Genomic DNA, 19894 nt, shown 5'->3' with positions numbered 1-19894 from the left:
AGCAACTCATAACTCACAGCTGCACTATTCCATTGTCTTAGCTGTTGCTTTAATTTCTGTCGGCTGCTAGAAATAGCAAAGCAGCTTACAAATAGAATGTCACTCTTCATGGGACCACTCTATCAGAGGTAGCTTCAGTATCTGCTGTTGTTAGGGGGATGTTGGGGTTTTCTGTACTGGAAAAGATAAACTCAGTATTAACAAAAGAAAAGAGTTTTCAAACTATAGGCAGCACAGACCAAGGCACAGACTGGACAGTAAAGAGGAAGTTCAGGATTAGCTTTTGTGACAAGCATCAGAACATGCAAGGCACCACACAAAAAGCTTTACCTAGAAGGTAAAGTTTTCTCCTCTGAAGACTGTTCCCCGTACTGCAGGCCCAGCTTTCTACCTCCCCTGCCAGTTCTCAGTGCATGCATACAAAAATGCAGCTTGCAGTCCAAATGTCTTGATTTTAGAACAGAAGATACCTTATTTGTGCGCATCTTCCCTGCAGGAACATGGAACTCTGTATCTTCCCCAGATTTGCAAGAGAGGTTTGCTACAAGAGAAAGAACTGCAGTCCTCTCTGCAGAGCTGACAACCCAATGGACCATTTGAGTCTCACTGATCTGTAATTGGAACAGGCTTTACACAGAACAGGAATAAAGATAAAAGTTGCATTTTCAGTATCAACAATGATAAAAAAGCCTGGTTTTACATGTGTACTGCCCACTGAAGTGACAATTCCTAACTCCAGTGGCTGTAGCCAAGTTCATTTACACTGATAAGGAATGAGAAAATGCATTCAGCTAAGCAAAGGAACTGAAAAATAATTTATCAGTGCAAAGCCCTCAGAAGCTGATTGTCACCCATGTCCTAGCATGTAAAAACAGACATATTGGAGGCAGGAAGGCCAGAAATAATCCAGAGCAATTCAGCCCTGTACAGAGCTGGGCAGATCTTTGTGCTGCCAGTCAAGTTCTCAGTGCTGGCTATGGGCACAGCGTATTTCAGCATATGATACCTACCATTGTCACTCTGCACAGATGAATAATGACAAACGCATCTGTTTCTTACAAACATATAAATTATTTTATTTACAAAGCCATGTTAAAAAAAAAAAAAAAAAAACAACAAAAAAAACCCACCAAAAAAAAAAAAGAAAAACCACCCAAAAAAAGAAAGCAAAAACCAAAAAATACAATCGCTCACTAGAGAATATCTCCAGGCCTGGTGCTGAACCATGGCAGTATCAATCAGATACATTTGTTCTGGTTTTCCTCTTTTAAACTGTAAGCCATAGAATTTAGTATTTACACCTACTTTAGACATTTATTCTGCTTACAATTACCACAAGCATGGAATGAATTCTATTTGATACTGCTAATACATAAAGGTGCAGGACAAAGAATGAAAATACTTAGTGTTACAAAATATGGATTGTAGAAAAGAAATTGGCTGTACAAGTTATGGCATTTTTTTAAATCTTAGAATGATTGGACATGCTTTCTTCAAAAGTCTTCTGGAAAAGGTTCTAAAATCTGTAGTAGGAAAGCACAATATAGCAGGTGCAAATTCATTTCTGTGCAACAACAGTTATTTAATATATCCCATGACTGACCAGCTATGCAAAACCCACAGAGTTTTGTTAAAGTGCCATGGGTCAACAGCATAACAAAATATAAGGTGTAAATAGAAAAATTTCTTTTTTTCTTCTTTTTTTTAAAACAATAGTTCACTGAGAATCAGCAATAATAGAATATGCTGTATAAACTATTCTCTACAAAGGTCGATCAGCACTATGTACAACTGTTACATCGATACAAAAGAAGGCATACAAGTTATCCAAGTTGCTTTTTATGGCTGACGGGCCTATGCATTGCGAATGTGTAACAACCAAAGCTTCTGAGCCTCTATTGCTGGAAACAAATCACACGATTTTCAGGCAAATGGGGAAGAAAAAGAACTACCGAGTGAATGCTACGCTAAGAATGCATTATAGGCTGGTCCAGTTTGTCTCCGGATTTTTTTCCCAATGTTTACTTCCATTTCACTTTGCAGGCTGAAATTTTGGATCCACAGAATTAAATAATGACTCTCTGATGATGAAAGAACACCGTGGGGTTTTAGTTCACACTCAGCTCTCCTGAAATGCTGTCAGGTGTAAGCCAGTTGAAAAAACACTTAAGCAGCATTCGAAGGACAGGCTCCATTTTCCAGCTTTCCAATTAAAAGATGCATGGGTAGAGCTAAAGCTTCCTAAAAACTACAAAATCGCTCCTTCAGTCATTGATTAGCATTATTTCTCAGAAGCAACCACTGAATCTCCCAACCACTGTTTTCCCTCAACCACCAGAAATAGCAGTTCATTGGTTACAGAGGATGACTTTGTGACTGAGATTTTGAGACTCCTGCAGTTTTATAACTCAAAATAAATTAAAGAAAGAAAATAATCCACACAGCACTGCTCCTACAACTGAACGAGACAAAAATTGTGCAAAAATAACCAAGATATGTACACATATTTTTTTTTTCAGTCTGAAGAAATGTACAATAAAAACATAATTCAAAGAACATCTTAAAAATATAAACATTGCTTCACCTTTCCTAAGTTTCATACTGTTCCTGAAACTATGGCGGTCAGTTAGCTCTGAAGTATAGCAAACCATAAATTATTACAAAATTAACACTATAAAAATTTACTTTAAGAATATTTCTAAACTTTTTTCAAAGGGTCCGACCTTGTTTATAATTGCTTCAACTTTTTTTAACCTTAAAATTTGCCTTAAGCCTTCTTTTTTTAAAAAAGAAAGTAGTAATAATCTCCCTATTTGCAGTCTCTTGTCCCGTCCCCGTCCCCCCCCCCCCAAGATGTAAATAAACCAGCATATAAGTGCACTTTTAACACTGTAGAAAGAAAAATTAACTGCTCTGTTCTATTGTTCCAGTATTGGCTTCCTGATTAAAAAAATCTATCTTTTATTAAAAAAATTATTCAGTAATCCTATAAGAAACACTGTCAGTGCAATTCTATTAATGCAAGCCAATCTGCTCAACTCCTGCCCTTGCAAACCCAAACTGTTCACTGAAGTTATCAAGTGCCATGATTTTGAGGGTCCACGAATCCGCCGGGATACGGGGATGTTACACATGGAGCCCCTGATAACGTTAACTACAGTTTGGTGCAAAAATCCGCTCTGCATTGATTCAAGTGGAGGTTCCTTAAGAGCCTGACCCTGGAAGAGGCTGAACACTTAGAATTCCCATTGAAGTTATTAAATGCTGTAGGTACAGAGCACCAGTCAGGATTAGTCCCTAAAGTTGCAGTGCCCCAGCTGTTTGCAAGTTACTAAGAAATGCACTCCATTTTTATCCATAGGACAAGCTTAAATACAGAATTACTGTAATTTTTATTTCATGAAAACATTTGGAGATCCTTTAAAATAATTCAAATTATGATCTGGATTTCTTTTGTTTCTTGGAATGTCCATTGTGTTCTGGTAAGGAAACAAAGGGAGCATTGCAACGCTAACAGCTTTAAAAGGCATGAAACATAACGAAGCAGAACGCACAGATCAGTGACAAATACAAGTGAAAAACTAAACAAGTCACTATTACAGTTGTCTGTAAATTTAATTCTCTTTAAAACCACAAATTCATAAAAGGTTAAATCCATCTGCAGGACATAGAAAAGAAAAACCCTGTGGCGTAGGGCTGCTGAGAGCTAGAGATTATAGGCTGGTTCCTTTTCCTTGTCATGGAAGAGTCCTTATTCTACCAGTCCGGTTTGACGTCTTCTAGAAGAGAAACCAGAGCCAGGTTCAAAATCACAGAATGCCTTCCAGCACAGAAAACTTAATAACATCTGACACAACTCAGAGCAGGAATTTATTTCAAGTCTCTGAACTGAATTCCCTCCTTGTTTACTCATTACATTTAAGGAAAGGAACTGCTCTGAATAAACAGTGTATTTCCTTTTGGCACTGTCTGCTTTCAGTAAGCTTTGGTGGATCTCATGTTCATTAACTCGGTGTATCATTACAAATAAAGAGGAACAATTAAACAGACAACTCTCAAGAATCTTTTCCTCTACACAGCATGTTTCCATGCAAAAGGAATCCCCATACAGCATACACCTTGTCACCTCCCTTAATACAATGATCTAGTTACTCAGTATTTAAAGAACACCACATACAGAGGTCTTGAAATGTTAACACATTCAGGCACTATGAAGACAAAAACACTTGATTAGTTACAAACCTAGAACAAGGATAAAAACTGAAGAAAACAAGCTTGTGAAAATTTGCATTAACAGGCACAAATAATTTGACCATAAAACTACTATTCCCTTAATGTTTGTTAAAAACCAAGTAGTTTTTGTAGGGAAAAGTATTATCTTTTTTAAAGCAACAACAGCTGGAAAACCAGCCACGCTTTTCTGTATACAAGCCCCTGTTCAGGTTTCAAACAGACGCAGCAATGTTCCAATTAAACATGAACTGAGAACAATTTGCCCGAGTTTAACCTGACCAAGTTTAAGGTGATGGGAGAGAGCAGCCAGGCACACAAGAGTTATCCTCACACTCCACCAGTCCCCCCAGGAGTACCTCAGAGTACAGCAGGCTTCCACAGATGCAGCAAATGACAGAAAGAAACCACTAGTGTGAAACCAGAACTGTGACAGGCACCTTTATCTCACAACTTAGTACTGAGAATCACCCAGTTACAGGTGGCAGGTGACTTTCAGAGCACTGCTGCTTTGGAAGGTTCAGAGCACTTAGGCTGGAAGGTGAGCAGGAAGCTGCCTTTCCCATGCAGTAGGACTGCATGCAGGTGACCACGTCTGAACGAGGCTGGGTTGACAAGCCTTCTGCAGCTTCCCAAATCCTCACTCTCACCCAGTCAGTCAACCCCACGTGGAACTAAGAACCCCTCTCCCTTCTCTTAAGGGACAACAATCTCCCTTCTTACTCCTCCTATGGACTAGCAGATAACCCCAAGAGATTGCCTGAGCAGGCAGCACAATGGAGGCAGGCCAGTAACTGCTCTACAAGCACATTTAGCTTGACAGCTGCAATTCTACTTCAACTGCATTGTTAAAAGTCTGTTGTTCTGAGTTGTATTCATGAAAATTTGCTTCATTTTCCAACTCTGAGCCCCAGCATATAGCAGAGATTGTCTCTGCCTACACACCTCACTTCACTTGGACTCTCTGATTATCACAGTTATAACACGAACATTAAAAACAAGAGAGCTCATGTTCCTCCAGTAATGTATTTACTGACACAGCATTTACTTGCAGATCCTCTTATTGTTACCTAATTAGTAACGCCTTTTATAAAGAAATATTATAGCATGCTTTTAGACTGAAGTTTTATTTTGAGTCTATTCAGTTACTAGATTGGAGATGAAAGCTGTCAACAAAGCAGCTCAGGTTTGTTTTGACAGTGACAAGCATTTATTAGATAGGCAATCATTACACATGGTTCCAAACGCTAAAATCTTGTGTTAGAGTTAAAAAAAAGTTTAATAACACTTAATACATCTTAATGTTTTTTTGTATTTGTATTCTGAGCTCCATAATCAGCTACCACACTGACAGAAACATCATCTGAACAATAAGGAGCTTGTGGAGCTTCAACCAAGTGATGAACACTTCTGTTTTTGATAAAGTTGCAGAAACAGGCAGATGAAGAGCTCAGCAATAGCCTCTGTTTACAGAAGGCTGCCACAAAATGAATGTTTTCTGTTAGGTTTTCCCCACGGGATGTAGGCAACTGATCCCAACATACCCTGCTCCTCCTTTAACATATATTTTACACTAACATTGGAGCAGGAGGTTGAAGCAAAAGCAGCTTTGCACTTCAGAACAGCTTTATCCCATGGTTGTTACTGGCAGGTGGATAACAGTGTCTCACACAGGAAAACGCCAGTCCCTAGAAGTATGAAGAAACTTGCCACTCCTTTCCCTTCACAGCAGTTCTATGCGCTGCTTTGCATTCAGCACCAAAAGAAAACAATAACTATACTGTTTGGCAGTTCATCTTATGATGTGACTGATCCAAAGTATTTTTAATGCCTGTTTTCTCTGTCCTGGCCTGTCCTCCCTCCTGCTTTCACTTGTGGACTATTTTTAAATGATGTCCCTCCTGTGCCAGTGTGGGGACTCTGCTGTGCCATCTCGCTCAGCAGGAGAGGCTGGACAGAAACCCCACATCTGCCTAAGCTGGATCTTGTGCAGACAGTGCTGCTGCTGCTCAGCTTGTATCACACCAAAGCAACAGCCAGCGAACAGCATGTAAGCCAACCTGAGGTGTACTGCAGGTACAAAACAAGCAGGAAACTTGCTATTCATAAATCTCGGAGGAGAAAATAGCTGGAAAAAAAATTATGTGAGAGGAGAAATCTAATGTCAGTTCACCGGAAGACAGCTTCTATAAGGAACTGTCTTCATAAAGACATGGTATTTTAAGGTTTTACAGTATAAAGTATTTCAAAACTGCTTACAGACACTTTTGTTTTAAAGCAACTTACTTGTCTGTTGTGTACAGGGTTTGATGTACTCGAAGGACTGGATTGTGACAAAGCTACACTGCTATTTTTTCCAATCTGAAAGACATTAATTGAGCAGTATTGAGAGGCATATTTGTCAGTTGAACACAGATGCTGGAAATGGCTTTCTCTTTCCTGTGTAAAGTGGCACTAATTGCTTCGCATTTGGAACACAGGTATTTTGCTATGGCAAAAGATACACTTTAGGTAGAATCACAATTATCTGTCAGAGCCTGTATGCTTTAAATAAATTCTCAAAAGGCACATAAATACTATTACAGGTCAGAAAACAACGTAAGAAACAGTTACCTAGGGAATATAGATTGCAAAGCCACACCTCCCTACACTGAAATGGCAGTTTGCCTAGTTCCTGGAGTCACTTAGTGCAGCAGCTTGCCAGCCACTGCCAGAGCAGAGAGTGCTCACCCTCACAGACTCCTGCCCAGAGACCCTCCCTGCTCCTGGGGAGTTGAAAGCAAGAGGCCAAGCACCACAGCATGCCAAGGTATTCCGTTTTCTCCCTTACAGAATCTTCATTTATTACCACTCCTCAATAATGCAAATATTAACCAGAAGAATCAAACTCCAGAGGTTTAAATTTACAGTTATATGAATTTACTGCATCAGAGAATTTCTTTGGGAATGAGTGCAAACTGACAGTACACACACATGTCTTAAAAGTACCTTGTTGAAACATTGCAATAGTCAATCTGCTTATTTCAATGCTTGAGGCATTACAGCACTCTGCAAGAGCAGTCTGCCTGAGGTTTTTCTACAACGACCCATAGACATAGCGTAGATATTTCTGTGGTGGTACAAAAGGGGAGCCAGCTGTTAAGTCAGAGGAGCAGTTCCTCAGGGGTTACAAGGCTGACAGAAATGACCCATGGACACCTGCCTGCAAAGGACAGATGACTGGAGTTTGAACAGTTATTCACAAGGTCAGTGGACTTCAAGCAACATCAATTTTAACTATTTGGTTGAGAGGTAGCAAGGACCTGCCTTCTGAACAGTGAGAAATGCAGTTCCAAGTTTCTTACTGAATAGACTGGACTATGGCACTGCCTGGCGGGGTGTTCACCAACATTGGTTTTCTCCTTCTCTTCTGCAACATCATTTGTTATTTTGCCATCTCACATGTATATGAAAGGCAGCCTTTGTCTCCCTCTCCATATCAGCCTTTCTCACACTGTAACTGTTTAAAACTGTGTTCTCACTTCACATGCTATCCAGAAGTGTTTAAAGTTTTTATTTACAGCCAGTTCTAAGGCAGCTCCCGAGGTGCACAAAGAGTAAAAGGCTAGGCCTCTGCCTGTCCTCGTCCCTTTAGCTTGCTGTTTTGCATGCCACAGCTGCTCTCCAGGTAGTAATGTGCTTTTCCTCAGTATACAAATACTGACCCAAAGATACACAGCCTTGTAAAATCTTTCTTAGCCACTCAGAACATCATGATGCTGCAAACCTTCCTTCTCTACAACCACCATTAGAACATCCATAAACCCTTCTCTAATAAAATCCACAACAACCACTAGGAAATTCACTTGCTGAGATCCTAGAATCGTGAGAGGGAATGTTCGGCCTGTTTAGGCTTTCATTCATGCAGTGCTGTTACAATTAACAGCTTGGCTCTGGACATGGGACAAAGCAGGGAGCAGCACAGATTGCAGTGCCCCAGACAGGAGGGTGACTCAGGCAGACTGAGCAGTTATAGTACTCCATGAAGATAAGAATGATTCCCAGTCGTGTTGGGTCTTTAATGATGGCAACACCATTGCAAAAGGACTAGGGTGAGGCCAAGGCTCAAATCCTTTTCTTTTTTTTTTTTTTTCCCTCTTTTAACAATAAAGTATGCTTCAAACCCCAACTGTAACACTTTCAGTTATTATCTATCTACGCCAGACTTGAACTGAATTAGAAAAAAACCCAGACTGAGCCTATGTGACTTGATCTCCTTCCTGTGTTCTTAGTCTCTTAATTTAATTTGCCCTATTACATCAGGGAACAGGGGCAAGATTTTAAGTAATACTGATTTTTCTGGTGTAATTTTTACTGGGATTGCATTTCTAGAACACTGAAAGTCAAACCAGCACAACTTAAAAGTGATTTCAAGTATTGTATTCTCCAGAGCTTTAATATTCACTTGTAGAGTATGGAATATTATTTGACCCATATGCTTCAGTGGGTACAAATTTCATTTATTTAGAGCACAAATAAACAGTAGGAAACGTCTATTTTGTACCACATACAATTCTGCATCCTTGTCAGAGACAATGAGCTGCTAGCCAGACACCTGAAACACAAACTCCACTTTATCTCGTATTTTTGATTACTAATGTAGCTCCAAAGACCAGCAGCGCAAGAGGAAAGTGTGACTAACTTTCATATATATATACGCACGTATATGCATGTATGTGTGTATATATGTGCATGCGCCTGTATGTGTATAGAAAAACTTGTTTAAAAATCTGCATTTCATTACACATTACGTATATTTAAGCTTTGACTTAAAGAAGAAGATATTAGTGTGAATTACATCTTTACAAATACTCAGAAAAGATGTCTGACTGATCCTCTGAGGTTTTACTTCTATTAGTGTGCAACCTGCTGAAAGACAGCAAAACCGAACAGGGAAGTCCCACAGGAACAGACTGAATCACTGGGGGAGCCCAAATTGGAACTCAGAACCTCCTGCGTATAGCTGTAAACCTTCATCAGATGGCTCTAGCTACAGATGCAGTCTGTGTACTGTGAAAAGACGATACAATCCATTTCCTACTACCCATGTTTGTACCAAAGCAACCATTTGTACTTATTTTTTCTTCCCACTTGAGATCATGTATCTCAGGGCAATTTAATCTTTTTGGGCCCACACGTATTTCAAAAATCAGATGTGTGACAGAATGGAAAGCTTACAGCATCCTCCACTGACTGCAGTGACTTAGAGATCAGTTCTCTTTGCAGGACACATTTAAAAGGCTTAAAACAGAAAGACAATGCCACTATCCATTTTCAAAAGCCAAACAAGTCATCTCAGTTGCACCTCTGCTGGAAGTTGGAAAGACAAAATACATTGCTAAGCCATTCTCTGAGATCTTCATTCTGTCTGCTGTACCAGTTTTACAATTCATTTATCCCCCTCTGCTACCCCCATTTCTGTCTGCTAATACTTAGGATTTCTTTGCTCAAGACCCTACCCTCTCCATTTCCAAATTCCATTTTATATGCAACATCCTTTGGAAATGAGAGTTTCACAAACAAACAAAGTCTTCCTTAGCTCCCTTCTCTGGATTTTCTAAGGTATTCTATTTTCTATGGTTTTGTCTTCCAGACGCCTGGGCCAAGCTGTGTTTTCTGTGCAATGCACAGCACTGGACACAGCAGAAGAACAAACAGTAGATCATTATAAAGATCATATTGGCAGTTCTTCCACCAAATTTTACTTCACATATACTTTTGTCCTTATATAACAACAAAGAAAGAGCAGTCGAAGCTCTAGTGCTAGTGACAGTGAAGTAAGAACGTGTAACCTTATCTGCTGCATTGACTTAATATTCTGAACACAGGCACACTACAAAAGATAACCAAATGTTAAAGGTCATCTTCATTAAGATCTTAATTTCTTCATGTTTCCTGTTTCAAACAGGAAACAGCACTTGAGGTCAGGCACCTGAGACCCTCTCGAGGGGAAAGGTAGATGTAAGCCTTATATATCAGAGCAAAGAGGAGACTTGTGTAACATTAAGAAATGAATCAGCCACAAGTTTGGGAAAAAGAAATAAACAGAAATGCTGACTCTTATCTTCCTGTTTTAATGACACCATTTATTTCAGAGATGAGAATTAAGGTAAAAAAATTAATCTCTAAAAATTCTTTATCCATTCTGGACATTCCATTTCACTTTCAGAGATACAAATGGCTACTTTATTAATTGAATAAAAAATCTCATTAAAATATTTACGAAAGTAGATATATATATATATATTTTAAAACTCTAAAAACATCTTTCTCTGATTGGTACAAAACAAATACAAATATGTTCCTGTATTAACCTAGAAAGTAAGTTGTGTGATGGAAAGCAACCTGAAGCAAACACAGTATTTTCTTTTAAGAGTGCATGAAGTATTTCAAATCAGACATGACCTGCATAAAAATAACTGGAAGAGTCCCTTACCTGCCGAGAGATGGAGCTGCTTGTAGGATCTGGCACCGCAGAAATAAGGTTGGCAGTGCTCTTTCTATGAACACTATTCATACCAGGCATTTTAGTGATTTTACAGGCTTTGCTACTAGAACTAGAGTTTTTACGTTTTTTTCCTTCTGATTTGTCAAAAGAAAGGGGTAGAGAAGACACTGCGTTATGTGCTCCCAGGGAGTGGTCCCCTGAGTGATGCACAAGAGAAGATACAGACAGATTAGAAGAGTCAATACTGCTTACTACCATGCTCATATGTTTCACTGAGTCTGTTGAACTACTTGATAGTGAAGTCCGTCCTGAGGGCTCCGATTTGGCACTGAGTGGGCTTGTTCCGTTATTTGTATTGTGCACAGACATACTGTTATAGGAAGATGTAGCCTGATAGGAGTTCAAAGTTGAACTGGGGTTCAGGACACAGTTCTTTTTGTGGGACCCTGAAAATGAAGACGAGGAAGATGTCTGCAAAGATAACGAGGATGAGGACGATGATGAGGACGATGACTGCGGCTTTTTCTTTTTGTTACTTGAAGACTCATCACCCCGAGATGACAGGTCTTTCACTTTTGAGGATTTGCTGGTTTTTGTTTTGGATGGCTTGTGGGATGGGGAAGGGATGACTGCTGGCACGGGTGACACAGCTGATGGTGCTTTGAAAGTTGAGTCCATGATACTTAGGCTTGCAGCCACGTGAGGAAAAGCTGTAGTGTGTGACATAATGGAATTCGTATCCGATGTTGTCACAAAGGCTGCATTTGATAACATGGCTGATGTCATTAGGTAAGAAGAAGAAGTGATTCTGGAACTGATAGGTGTTGAAGGAATATACACCGCACTGGGGGTGCTGAAAGGCTGTAAGACTGACGCTGGAAAAGGAGTGGAGACATGTGCTGCTGGAGAAGGCATGGGACTATCTGCCGCAGGAGGAATTTTCCTAAAGAAAGAAGAGGGACGGGGAGGGGAAAAGAGAAAAAAGAAGAAAACATTTAGATACATAAAAAATTCCATCTGAACAATGCAGATGGGAAACAACTTCTGAGAAGGACCAACTTGTTAAAAAAGGCAAACCTCGATCATTCCAATTTTGATACCTATTCACATGTATTTTCATATTCACCAGTCAAAATTAGCTCTGCATTCTACAGCTTAAAAACGCTTTTGCTTGTGATTTTTCCTCCCTCTTTTTTAACCTGCAATTCCATTATGAGGTTTCCTTGGGATTTAATACAAACAACAAACCCCAACCCACAAGTGTTTTAATACTGCAAAAATTCGGGAAAGCTGGATTGTGAAGTACATTTTCCTAAAAATTACTTTTGAAATGGGGCACATTAAATCTGTGAAGGCAGCGGAGACCTAACAGAGGCTGATCAGATAAAGAACCATGCAGTGCAATTTTCCCTATACAATTCTGTCATGGCACATGAGCCCTAAACTGTGTAACTCAGTTAAACCAGAACTGAGCTCCACTTCAGCACAAGTGCCCCATGTAGCAATTATGTGCATAGCGTTGACATTTAATCACTTTATTATGAATTTAATTTCCTTTTTTCCTCTCCTGTTTTACCAAACAAATAATACAAATAAAATGCCTGATGCTGGGATCTATAGAGATCCTAGGCACTCTGTTTCACTCATTGTATATGTTTTGTTTGAAAGTTCAAGTTATGGAACTGTTTCCATATCAACCTAAACTCACAGATTAGATTTGATGAGGGTAGTAAATGAGCCAGTTCTGGGGGGTTGTGAAGTACTTAATCACTGAGATTAAAGAGGAAAGCTCATCCCTTTCCAAATGCAGTGGTGTTCCCAACAGCTCATCTGAGAGCTGGTTAGATGGGATTAGCTAGGTAAATTACTGATTAATTTCACTGATACTGAAAAATTGACAAATATTAAACAAAACTTGATAAGATTTGTAACTAGTTGAGTACTATTCTGAGAAGAAAATCTAATAATAATTCCTGTGGAATTAGCAGAATGTATTCAAATTCCTTTCTGCTCAGCCATCATCATCTATTATTTTATCTAGTTCACTGTTAACAAAGAACCAGACTTCCATAATGTCTCTTGGAAAATTATTTGAGCTTTTCTCATTATTTAGAATACAATTTAATTCACAGTTTAATCCTCTTTCTCTTTGTTAAGAAGCTGTACATCACCATAACTCTGCCCTTGTTATCCTCACTACTGACACCTTGTTAGTTTTTAAAGGCTTACTCTTGCCCGCAAAGAAGTATGACAAAAGAGCAGCACTGCGTGTGCTGTTTTATCATAAATCAAATCCTAATTACAAGTGCTCTCTCCTGGTATTCCTCCTTTGGAGACTGTCAGACAGAACACTGTTTATGGCACAGTTACATAAGGGATTACATACAGTTCATGTGCCAGAAATGAGGAAGTTCTACTGCCTGCAACCTGCTATGTGAACAGAGCTGTTTCTCAGATCCACTCCTCAGTTCATTTTTAAGGAAGGGCCGATAATTCTTACCCACCTCTGTCAAGTACTGTGAGAACTAGGGGTAAAAAGTACTTTGTAGATGTTATTATCACTCTCAAAACATGGCCTGGTATCCGTGTACCTGCAGCTCCAACTACAGAGCTGCACAGGCACCAGTAATAAAACAGCTTTACCCATACTCCTGCTTGGGGAAGACAGGAACAAATCAGCCTAGAGGAGGGTTGAGGATAACAGAAGAATATAATAGGGGTTAAGCACTGTGAGCTTCCTGTGTTACACAGACAGGTAAGTACAGATGGAATTCATTAAAATATTACAGACTGCATAAACAGCTAGAATTTGGGAAAACATTTACAATTGGATTTAGTGGGAAAAGAATGAGGCCTGTTTATTTCTTGTATCATGTAACCACTACAGAGGCTATTTTTGGTTTTTGTGATAGTAGTGGTACTAGTGACACATTCTGTTTGTCCTAACAAAAAAGGCCAATAGATAACAACTTTTAGCCTTCTTATTAAAAAAAACCTAAGCAGTTTTATTTGTGGAAGGTGACAGACACTAGTTAACAGCCAAATTTACAAAGTAGAAGAGAGGAACCCCCTTGCAGATCAAGCATGATCTGTCTCTAAATAGACAGGACACTGGCCCTTTTATGGCAAACCCAACCATTTCCAAACTACGTCTCCCAGCACAGTAGCACTGTTATCATCAAGTTTCCAGGTTAGTCAGACAAGCCGAGCTTTAGTGTTTCAAAAATATATTTAAATAAAAGTCAAACCTTGTTTATCTAATGGCTGCCATCCAATGAATATAACACAGTCCTGATAATAAACAGTGACATGAAACACTGCGCTTTAGTGTCATTACATTGGAAGTATGCTTATGCTGTAGCAGAGTATCCCAAAAAACCCCAACAATCCTACCTGCAGATGGCATGAGCTTTTCAAATAGATACGCTTTTTAAAGAATTAGCATGGTTTTTATTAGTGCAGTCTATTTTCATGTACCTGTGAAGCCAAAGCCTATAGCGTTTGGAACTTGCACACATGATATAGAGGGGCTTCAACAGTGAGTAATAATCACAACTTTAAGACCTCACAGCAGGCAAAGGGCACTATTGACTAAAAAACTATCACATTCCATCTTACTCACAGGCAAGTGTGTACTGAGTTCCTGATCTTACAAAACACAAGTCTTACAGAGCAAAATTTGAGTGGGTGATAAGAGTGCATGATATATAAGTATGGAAGTCTAGGTAAAATCTAACCTGTGTGTTATAAAACTATGTGATACCAAAAAATATCTCCAAACCCAGAAAACACTGAGTTTTAATGCTTTAATGCTAACTACTGAATTACTCCTCCCCACATTCAGAGGAGCTAAAAAAAAGTGCTAAATCTGGTGTAAATTTACATTGGAATAGGAGATTGTTCAGTTGTGCTTGTGTATTCTTTAAGAGAGAAGAGAAAATCTGTACTTGTATTACTGCTATGCCTTAATACAGAGGTAACTTTACAAATGCTTCTCATGGAGTGTTTAATTTAGAAGTTTTACAGAATTAAAAAAGTTAAAACTGCCCACCAAGTGTAAAACCCCCACTTACTTCCACATCTGTGAGTTCAAGTGTTTTTCTACCATGGAGTTTAGCGCAAATCGAAAATGGTCCCATCTTCTGTCAAAGACATAGTACCCTCTTCCCATTAAGCGACTGCCGTATGAACAAAACTGAAAGAAGAGATATTTCAACATTGCTTAAAACATATATATCTACGTTATAAAATATTAATTATAGATCAAGGAACACCTTTGTAATTTGTATCATGCACATAAAACACCTTTTAAAAAGGTGAGTTTCACTACCTACAGCATAAATACTTTTTCAATGATACACGAATATGTGCACAATGTTTCAGCTCAGTGTCAAGTATACTTCATATTTCACTAACAAGCAGTTTGCTGTCAGGCACCTGCGTGCAACAGGAAAAGAATATAAATGCTGAGGTAATGTTAAGAATCAGTTCTGCCTACTAATACTCTTTCCTGCCTCTGAAAGACAGTTTCAACCAGTCTGTACACATCAGATCTCGTAACTGTGTAACAGAAATAAAAACATAACTGAAGAGGAAAAAGGCGCAACAAGAATGTCTTTAGTATCTACTTAATAACTAAACCAGTGACAGGTTAGTAAATGTGTAACTATGCATGGCACCTGTGCTACACAACAGAACAGTGGGTACCCTCTTTACAGTGTATGGAAATCGTCTAGAGGAGTAGTAAATATTTTGAGAGTTCTGAAGAGCTCAGGCATATTTGCTCTACTTCCTCTGGGGAACTTCCTGAAAAGTCCTACACTGAGATGGAATTATCAGGAATCTACCCTTCTTCAGTTCAGTCTTACTGATCTCACCCAGAGAACTGCCGCTAAACCTGTTTGTGGGAGAGAAACCTGTTATAAATCGTCCTCAGAAAATAAGATAACACTCCCCCATGCAGGGACCAAGTCTCCAGATTCTGGCTGAGAGCAGAAGCAGCTGATGCAGTAGAACATCATCTGTTTACAGTATCTTCAGCTTACTGGATAGTGAGTAGTGACTCCCTGTTTATCTTACATCTGTTTCATGAGAAGGTTAAACAGGTTAATTAAAACCACCACCTAAGCTGATAAACTAGTCTCACCTCCCAGTGCCACAGATCAGCTACCACTAAGAGGAAGGTTAAGAAGCTACTGCCTTTTCCCCATCAATTACTACCACGTAGTTGGGAGATAGACTTTATAAGGAAAACAGTGCACTTCAATATGACATGTAGCAAGTTAGCAGAAGCTTGTACCGAAGGTACCATCTTTTCTGACTTCCTTTTGATGTGGACTAAGAACAGCTGCACTACCAGCAACTGCTTCAGCTGGGAGGTGCTGAGATCTCAAAGTACAGATGAGTCCGTGGGATATGCCTTGAAACAGAACAAAGATCCTAAACCAGAATGGCCATTGACAGCCAGGCCTCACTGATGATGCTTGTACACGACTGTTTGTTCATTTGTGTGGACACACATGTTGTGAAGCTTTAGTTTTTAATTCATAGAGAAGCAGTCAGCAAAACCAAAGTAGAATACGAGAGTACCAAGGAAGCACGAGGCTCCTGCATATCACAATATGATATGGCCTAAAATAATCCTTTTCTGTGTAAGAACAAAATACAGAATTTCATCTGACAGTCATTTTATGTTCAGCTCATACTTTTTACTGGTGTCTGACAGTAACAAGTTCTCCTTTGCTCTAGGGAATACAGACAATGCTACAGTTATCACACTGTTTGTTTTATTCTGCATATCATATGGAAAACACATAAGGGAATTCATCATTAATTTCATTCCTTGGCTCAGTTTTGATGAGAACCAACTGCTTAGAAGTTCAAGAGTTCTCCCATTCCTTCTTGGTTTGTACAGTGTAAACAAGTTCACACTGCAGAGATAATGTCATAAGGCAGATCTTACTACTTAACATTAAATTTCCTCACCAACATAGGAAAGACAAAAGCAGCTGCCAGAGAAGCACATACCTGAGCCACCACCGAAGCAGATGGGTTATGCTGTACTCCAGACTTTCCATTTTTAGATGAATGAAGCAATGGCTTCTAAGTCCACACACACTCACATAAATGATACTTAATTACTGATTTAAACCAGATGACAAAAATCAGTGAAGCACTGTAATAGCCCTTTGTTGCCATATGATTTTCAGAGCTGCAACCAATTGCAAGGTACAGTTCTTTAAGAACTATGACTACAAAGAGATTATCTGTTCATGTCATAGTGAAAACAGTGCAGCTTTCCTCACTTGAGCAGAACTGCACATGCATTGCAATCTACTGAGAGGAAAATCTAAAACTAGAACTTGTGATTTTTGGCTGCTCATCTTGTTCTACAATCTCTCTGTCACATGCACTAACCAGTCTTTTCCTCCTACCTTACCCCATCCATACCATTTTCTGTTAAATGTATTTGATTTCTTTAGAACACAGTTCTCAGAGTGCTAAGGCCCTCATTCCTTACATTTTTGCTAAATTACTTCTTTTCCTTCCCTCTCTAGCTACATAAGAATTACAGGAAGGCATGCCAGAGACAGACACATACCCCAAGAGGTCTGGGATGGTGTCCAGAAAAATGACAGTCTAATTTCTCAGATTCTTCAGCTCCATCCGCTTCTCCTTCATCACTGGACAATCTGCTTGTTAAATCTCCTCCCATGGAAGGCAGTGGCAGTTCTGGTACGTACCCACTGTGGTTTGAAGAACTGTTGCTGTTTATGCTATTTGCAGATGACGGTCTAGAAGAAGAATATACATTTAACCCATCAGTGCTCAAAGGCTCTGCAAAACTCCCTGCCAGAGTGAAGCATCCAAGTGAATTACACCAGAAATGATCACATAAAGAAGGACAGTAAAAGATACAGAACAACTGATATTTGGTCTTATCAGAAACGTATCATGGGTTAGGGTTATCAGAAATGTATTATGGGTTATTAATTGCCTAAAATTTTAAATCTGCCTCTTACAACATGTGGGTTTTCTTTCTCTTTGTCTAAAATTCATTAGAACATAGTGGGAGTACCTTCACACCACAGGGCACGAGTATGCCTTGACTTTCAAAAGTAGCTTGGAAACAAATTGGCAGCGGTGGTGGAAAAGGATTCTCAGTTACAGTTTGTACAACCAAGTATGTATGTGGACCTCTGAGGTTGGAGGAGATGTCGACGTTGAGCAAAATCTAATCTTCAGTCTCATGAATTACTGCTACCAGAACACAGGAATCACTAAGACTGTGGACAGGTGCCCTCTTCTGAACTGAGCAGGTATTGCTAACCAATGCCCATCAGCTAGAAATAACTGCTGCAGTTGCTGTTTCACAGCATACATTGCGTGAGTGCTCCTCAGCGTTTGGGAAAGATCATGGAGGTCAAGGCAAGTCACCACCAGGAACACAGCAAGCTCTGCCTCAGCAGAGCAGGGAGCACCTACACCACCTCTTCCTGCAGGAGAGGTAGCAAGGCTTTCCTCTGGCACAGGGCTTGCAAAACCAGACAGGACAGAACAGGGGCACTGCAGCAGAAATGGAAGTGTAGATTGTATAATGTATGACAGCTAAAATCCTGCTCATCTACTACCTTTGCAATGTCTTCAGCTGACTCTCACTCAATTGCATTCCACTTTTGCTTCTTTCATGGTAACGCCTACTAAAAACACCTGCCTGTCCCTCCATGCTCCTCTCTATGTAAGGACTGTGTAAAGTCACCCCTTGTCCAAGAATTATGCAGATCTCTCATCAGTTTATCTGTGGGTATTCTTTTCCTGTCCTTCCACTCAGATCCTGTAAAACCCACCTCTGCCACTGTACAAATAAAATGTCATTACTGCTTAATGAACACACAGAAAACATTGGAAATGCTGTCTCTGTAAGACTTGAGATTGCAAATACGACAACTCTTTGAATCAGAGACTTAGTACAAAAGCCCCCACATGGGCACAAAATCCTGACCAAGGCTTCTGCAAGAAAAGAAATGTGAAGCAAGAGAAATATGAACAAAACCAACTGGTTTACCTCTATTTGCTCCAGCCAAAGCTAGTACCAGAAAACGCCCCCACAAAACATATGGGAAGTTTACCAGAGGATAATTAGAATTCCAATTAGATCTAATACCTCACACTAGCTTTCCTAAGGAAAGACATGCTACAGAGAGTTTCAAGTCAATACCTTTAAGAACTAGCTGCTTACATTGTCATTTACACTAAATTATCCCCTTTTTTACAAGACATTCTACTGATGTAACTGGTGAAGTATTTACAGAGAAATACTCCACATAAATGTGCAGAATTTCCCCACTGACACCTACCCTGATTCATGTCAATAGACTTTTATTCTCAAGTGTTCCAGAATGACTTGAATGGGACCTTTCCTAATTATTACTGACCATTTTAGCCAAAAAATGCAGTCAGTCTGAGATTCTGAGTTTAGGGTGGACATCACTCCTTACCTTATTCCCAATCAGATCACAGGCTACCATGGACAGATTTAGGTTTATATAAGCACCTTCTACTGGTAGCAGAAAATCTTGTATGTTTTACCATGCAACAGTCTAAAGAAGTGATGAATGCTTATAAAATGAGCTGTACAAAAGACATTTCTTACAGCACCTTCAGAATGCAACATTCCACACTGGAGAATTGCTTACCTTGGAAGTACAGAATTTGGTGGTCTAGATTTTGCAGGAGATGTTACTTTAGATTCTTGCCCAGAGTTTACTGAAGATCCTGACAGAGAGTCTTGTGCTGGTGTGGGCTGGCTCTGATAGCTTTCCCTTGCAGATGGTGGATGCTCTTTGTCTTTTGCAACTTCTTTTTCCCTGGATCGAGCTTTGTGTTCAGCTAGAAGGATGTCAAACTGTTTTTTACGGCCTGGAACTGCTCGTCGATGATTAAGTGAATGAGTCTAAAAATAGGGTGGTTAAAAAGCATTTGTGTGTGCATGACATTGTTTATGAGTCCTCTATACTTCCGATACACCACAACTCTAAAAGATAAAATCTACTTCAAACAACTTTAGCCACAGTTATGGAAATAAAGCTGTTATTCTATATTATCTTTGAGAACTTATGAAGTCATTCTTAAGAAATGCCAGCATCAAGGCTAAAATTATTTCTTGCAAATGTTTTC

The 19894-nt window shown here is 39.4% G+C and overlaps 1 protein-coding gene across 7 annotated transcripts in view; it reads right to left on the bottom strand.

Annotated features, from left to right (window-relative positions):
* Positions 1 to 1300: 1300 nt before the first annotated feature.
* Positions 1301 to 19894, bottom strand: part of ATXN7L1 (ataxin 7 like 1) — a 114350-nt gene continuing 95756 nt past the window's right edge. For 6 of the 7 annotated variants that reach the window (XM_061366276.1, XM_061366278.1, XM_061366281.1 and 3 more), the window contains 6 exons: positions 19414 to 19670; positions 17319 to 17511; positions 14791 to 14912; positions 10706 to 11660; positions 6517 to 6591; positions 1301 to 3779 (listed from right to left, as the gene is read on the bottom strand). In XM_061366276.1, the coding sequence (XP_061222260.1) occupies positions 3738 to 3779; positions 6517 to 6591; positions 10706 to 11660; positions 14791 to 14912; positions 17319 to 17511; positions 19414 to 19670 (1644 nt within the window). In that variant the 3' untranslated portion in view covers positions 1301 to 3737. The remainder of the gene's footprint in view (positions 3780 to 6516; positions 6592 to 10705; positions 11661 to 14790; positions 14913 to 17318; positions 17512 to 19413; positions 19671 to 19894) is intronic. The other variant, XM_061366277.1, reaches the window with a different exon arrangement.

This window comes from Neopsephotus bourkii, unplaced genomic scaffold (genome assembly GCF_033783945.1).
Source record: "Neopsephotus bourkii isolate Nb327-2 ecotype Australia unplaced genomic scaffold, CSIRO-AGI_Nbou_v1 NB_1328, whole genome shotgun sequence".
NCBI lineage: Eukaryota > Metazoa > Chordata > Aves > Psittaciformes > Psittacidae > Neopsephotus > Neopsephotus bourkii.
Note: the sequence above shows the minus strand (reverse complement) of the source record. Positions and strands in the feature narration are given on the sequence as shown.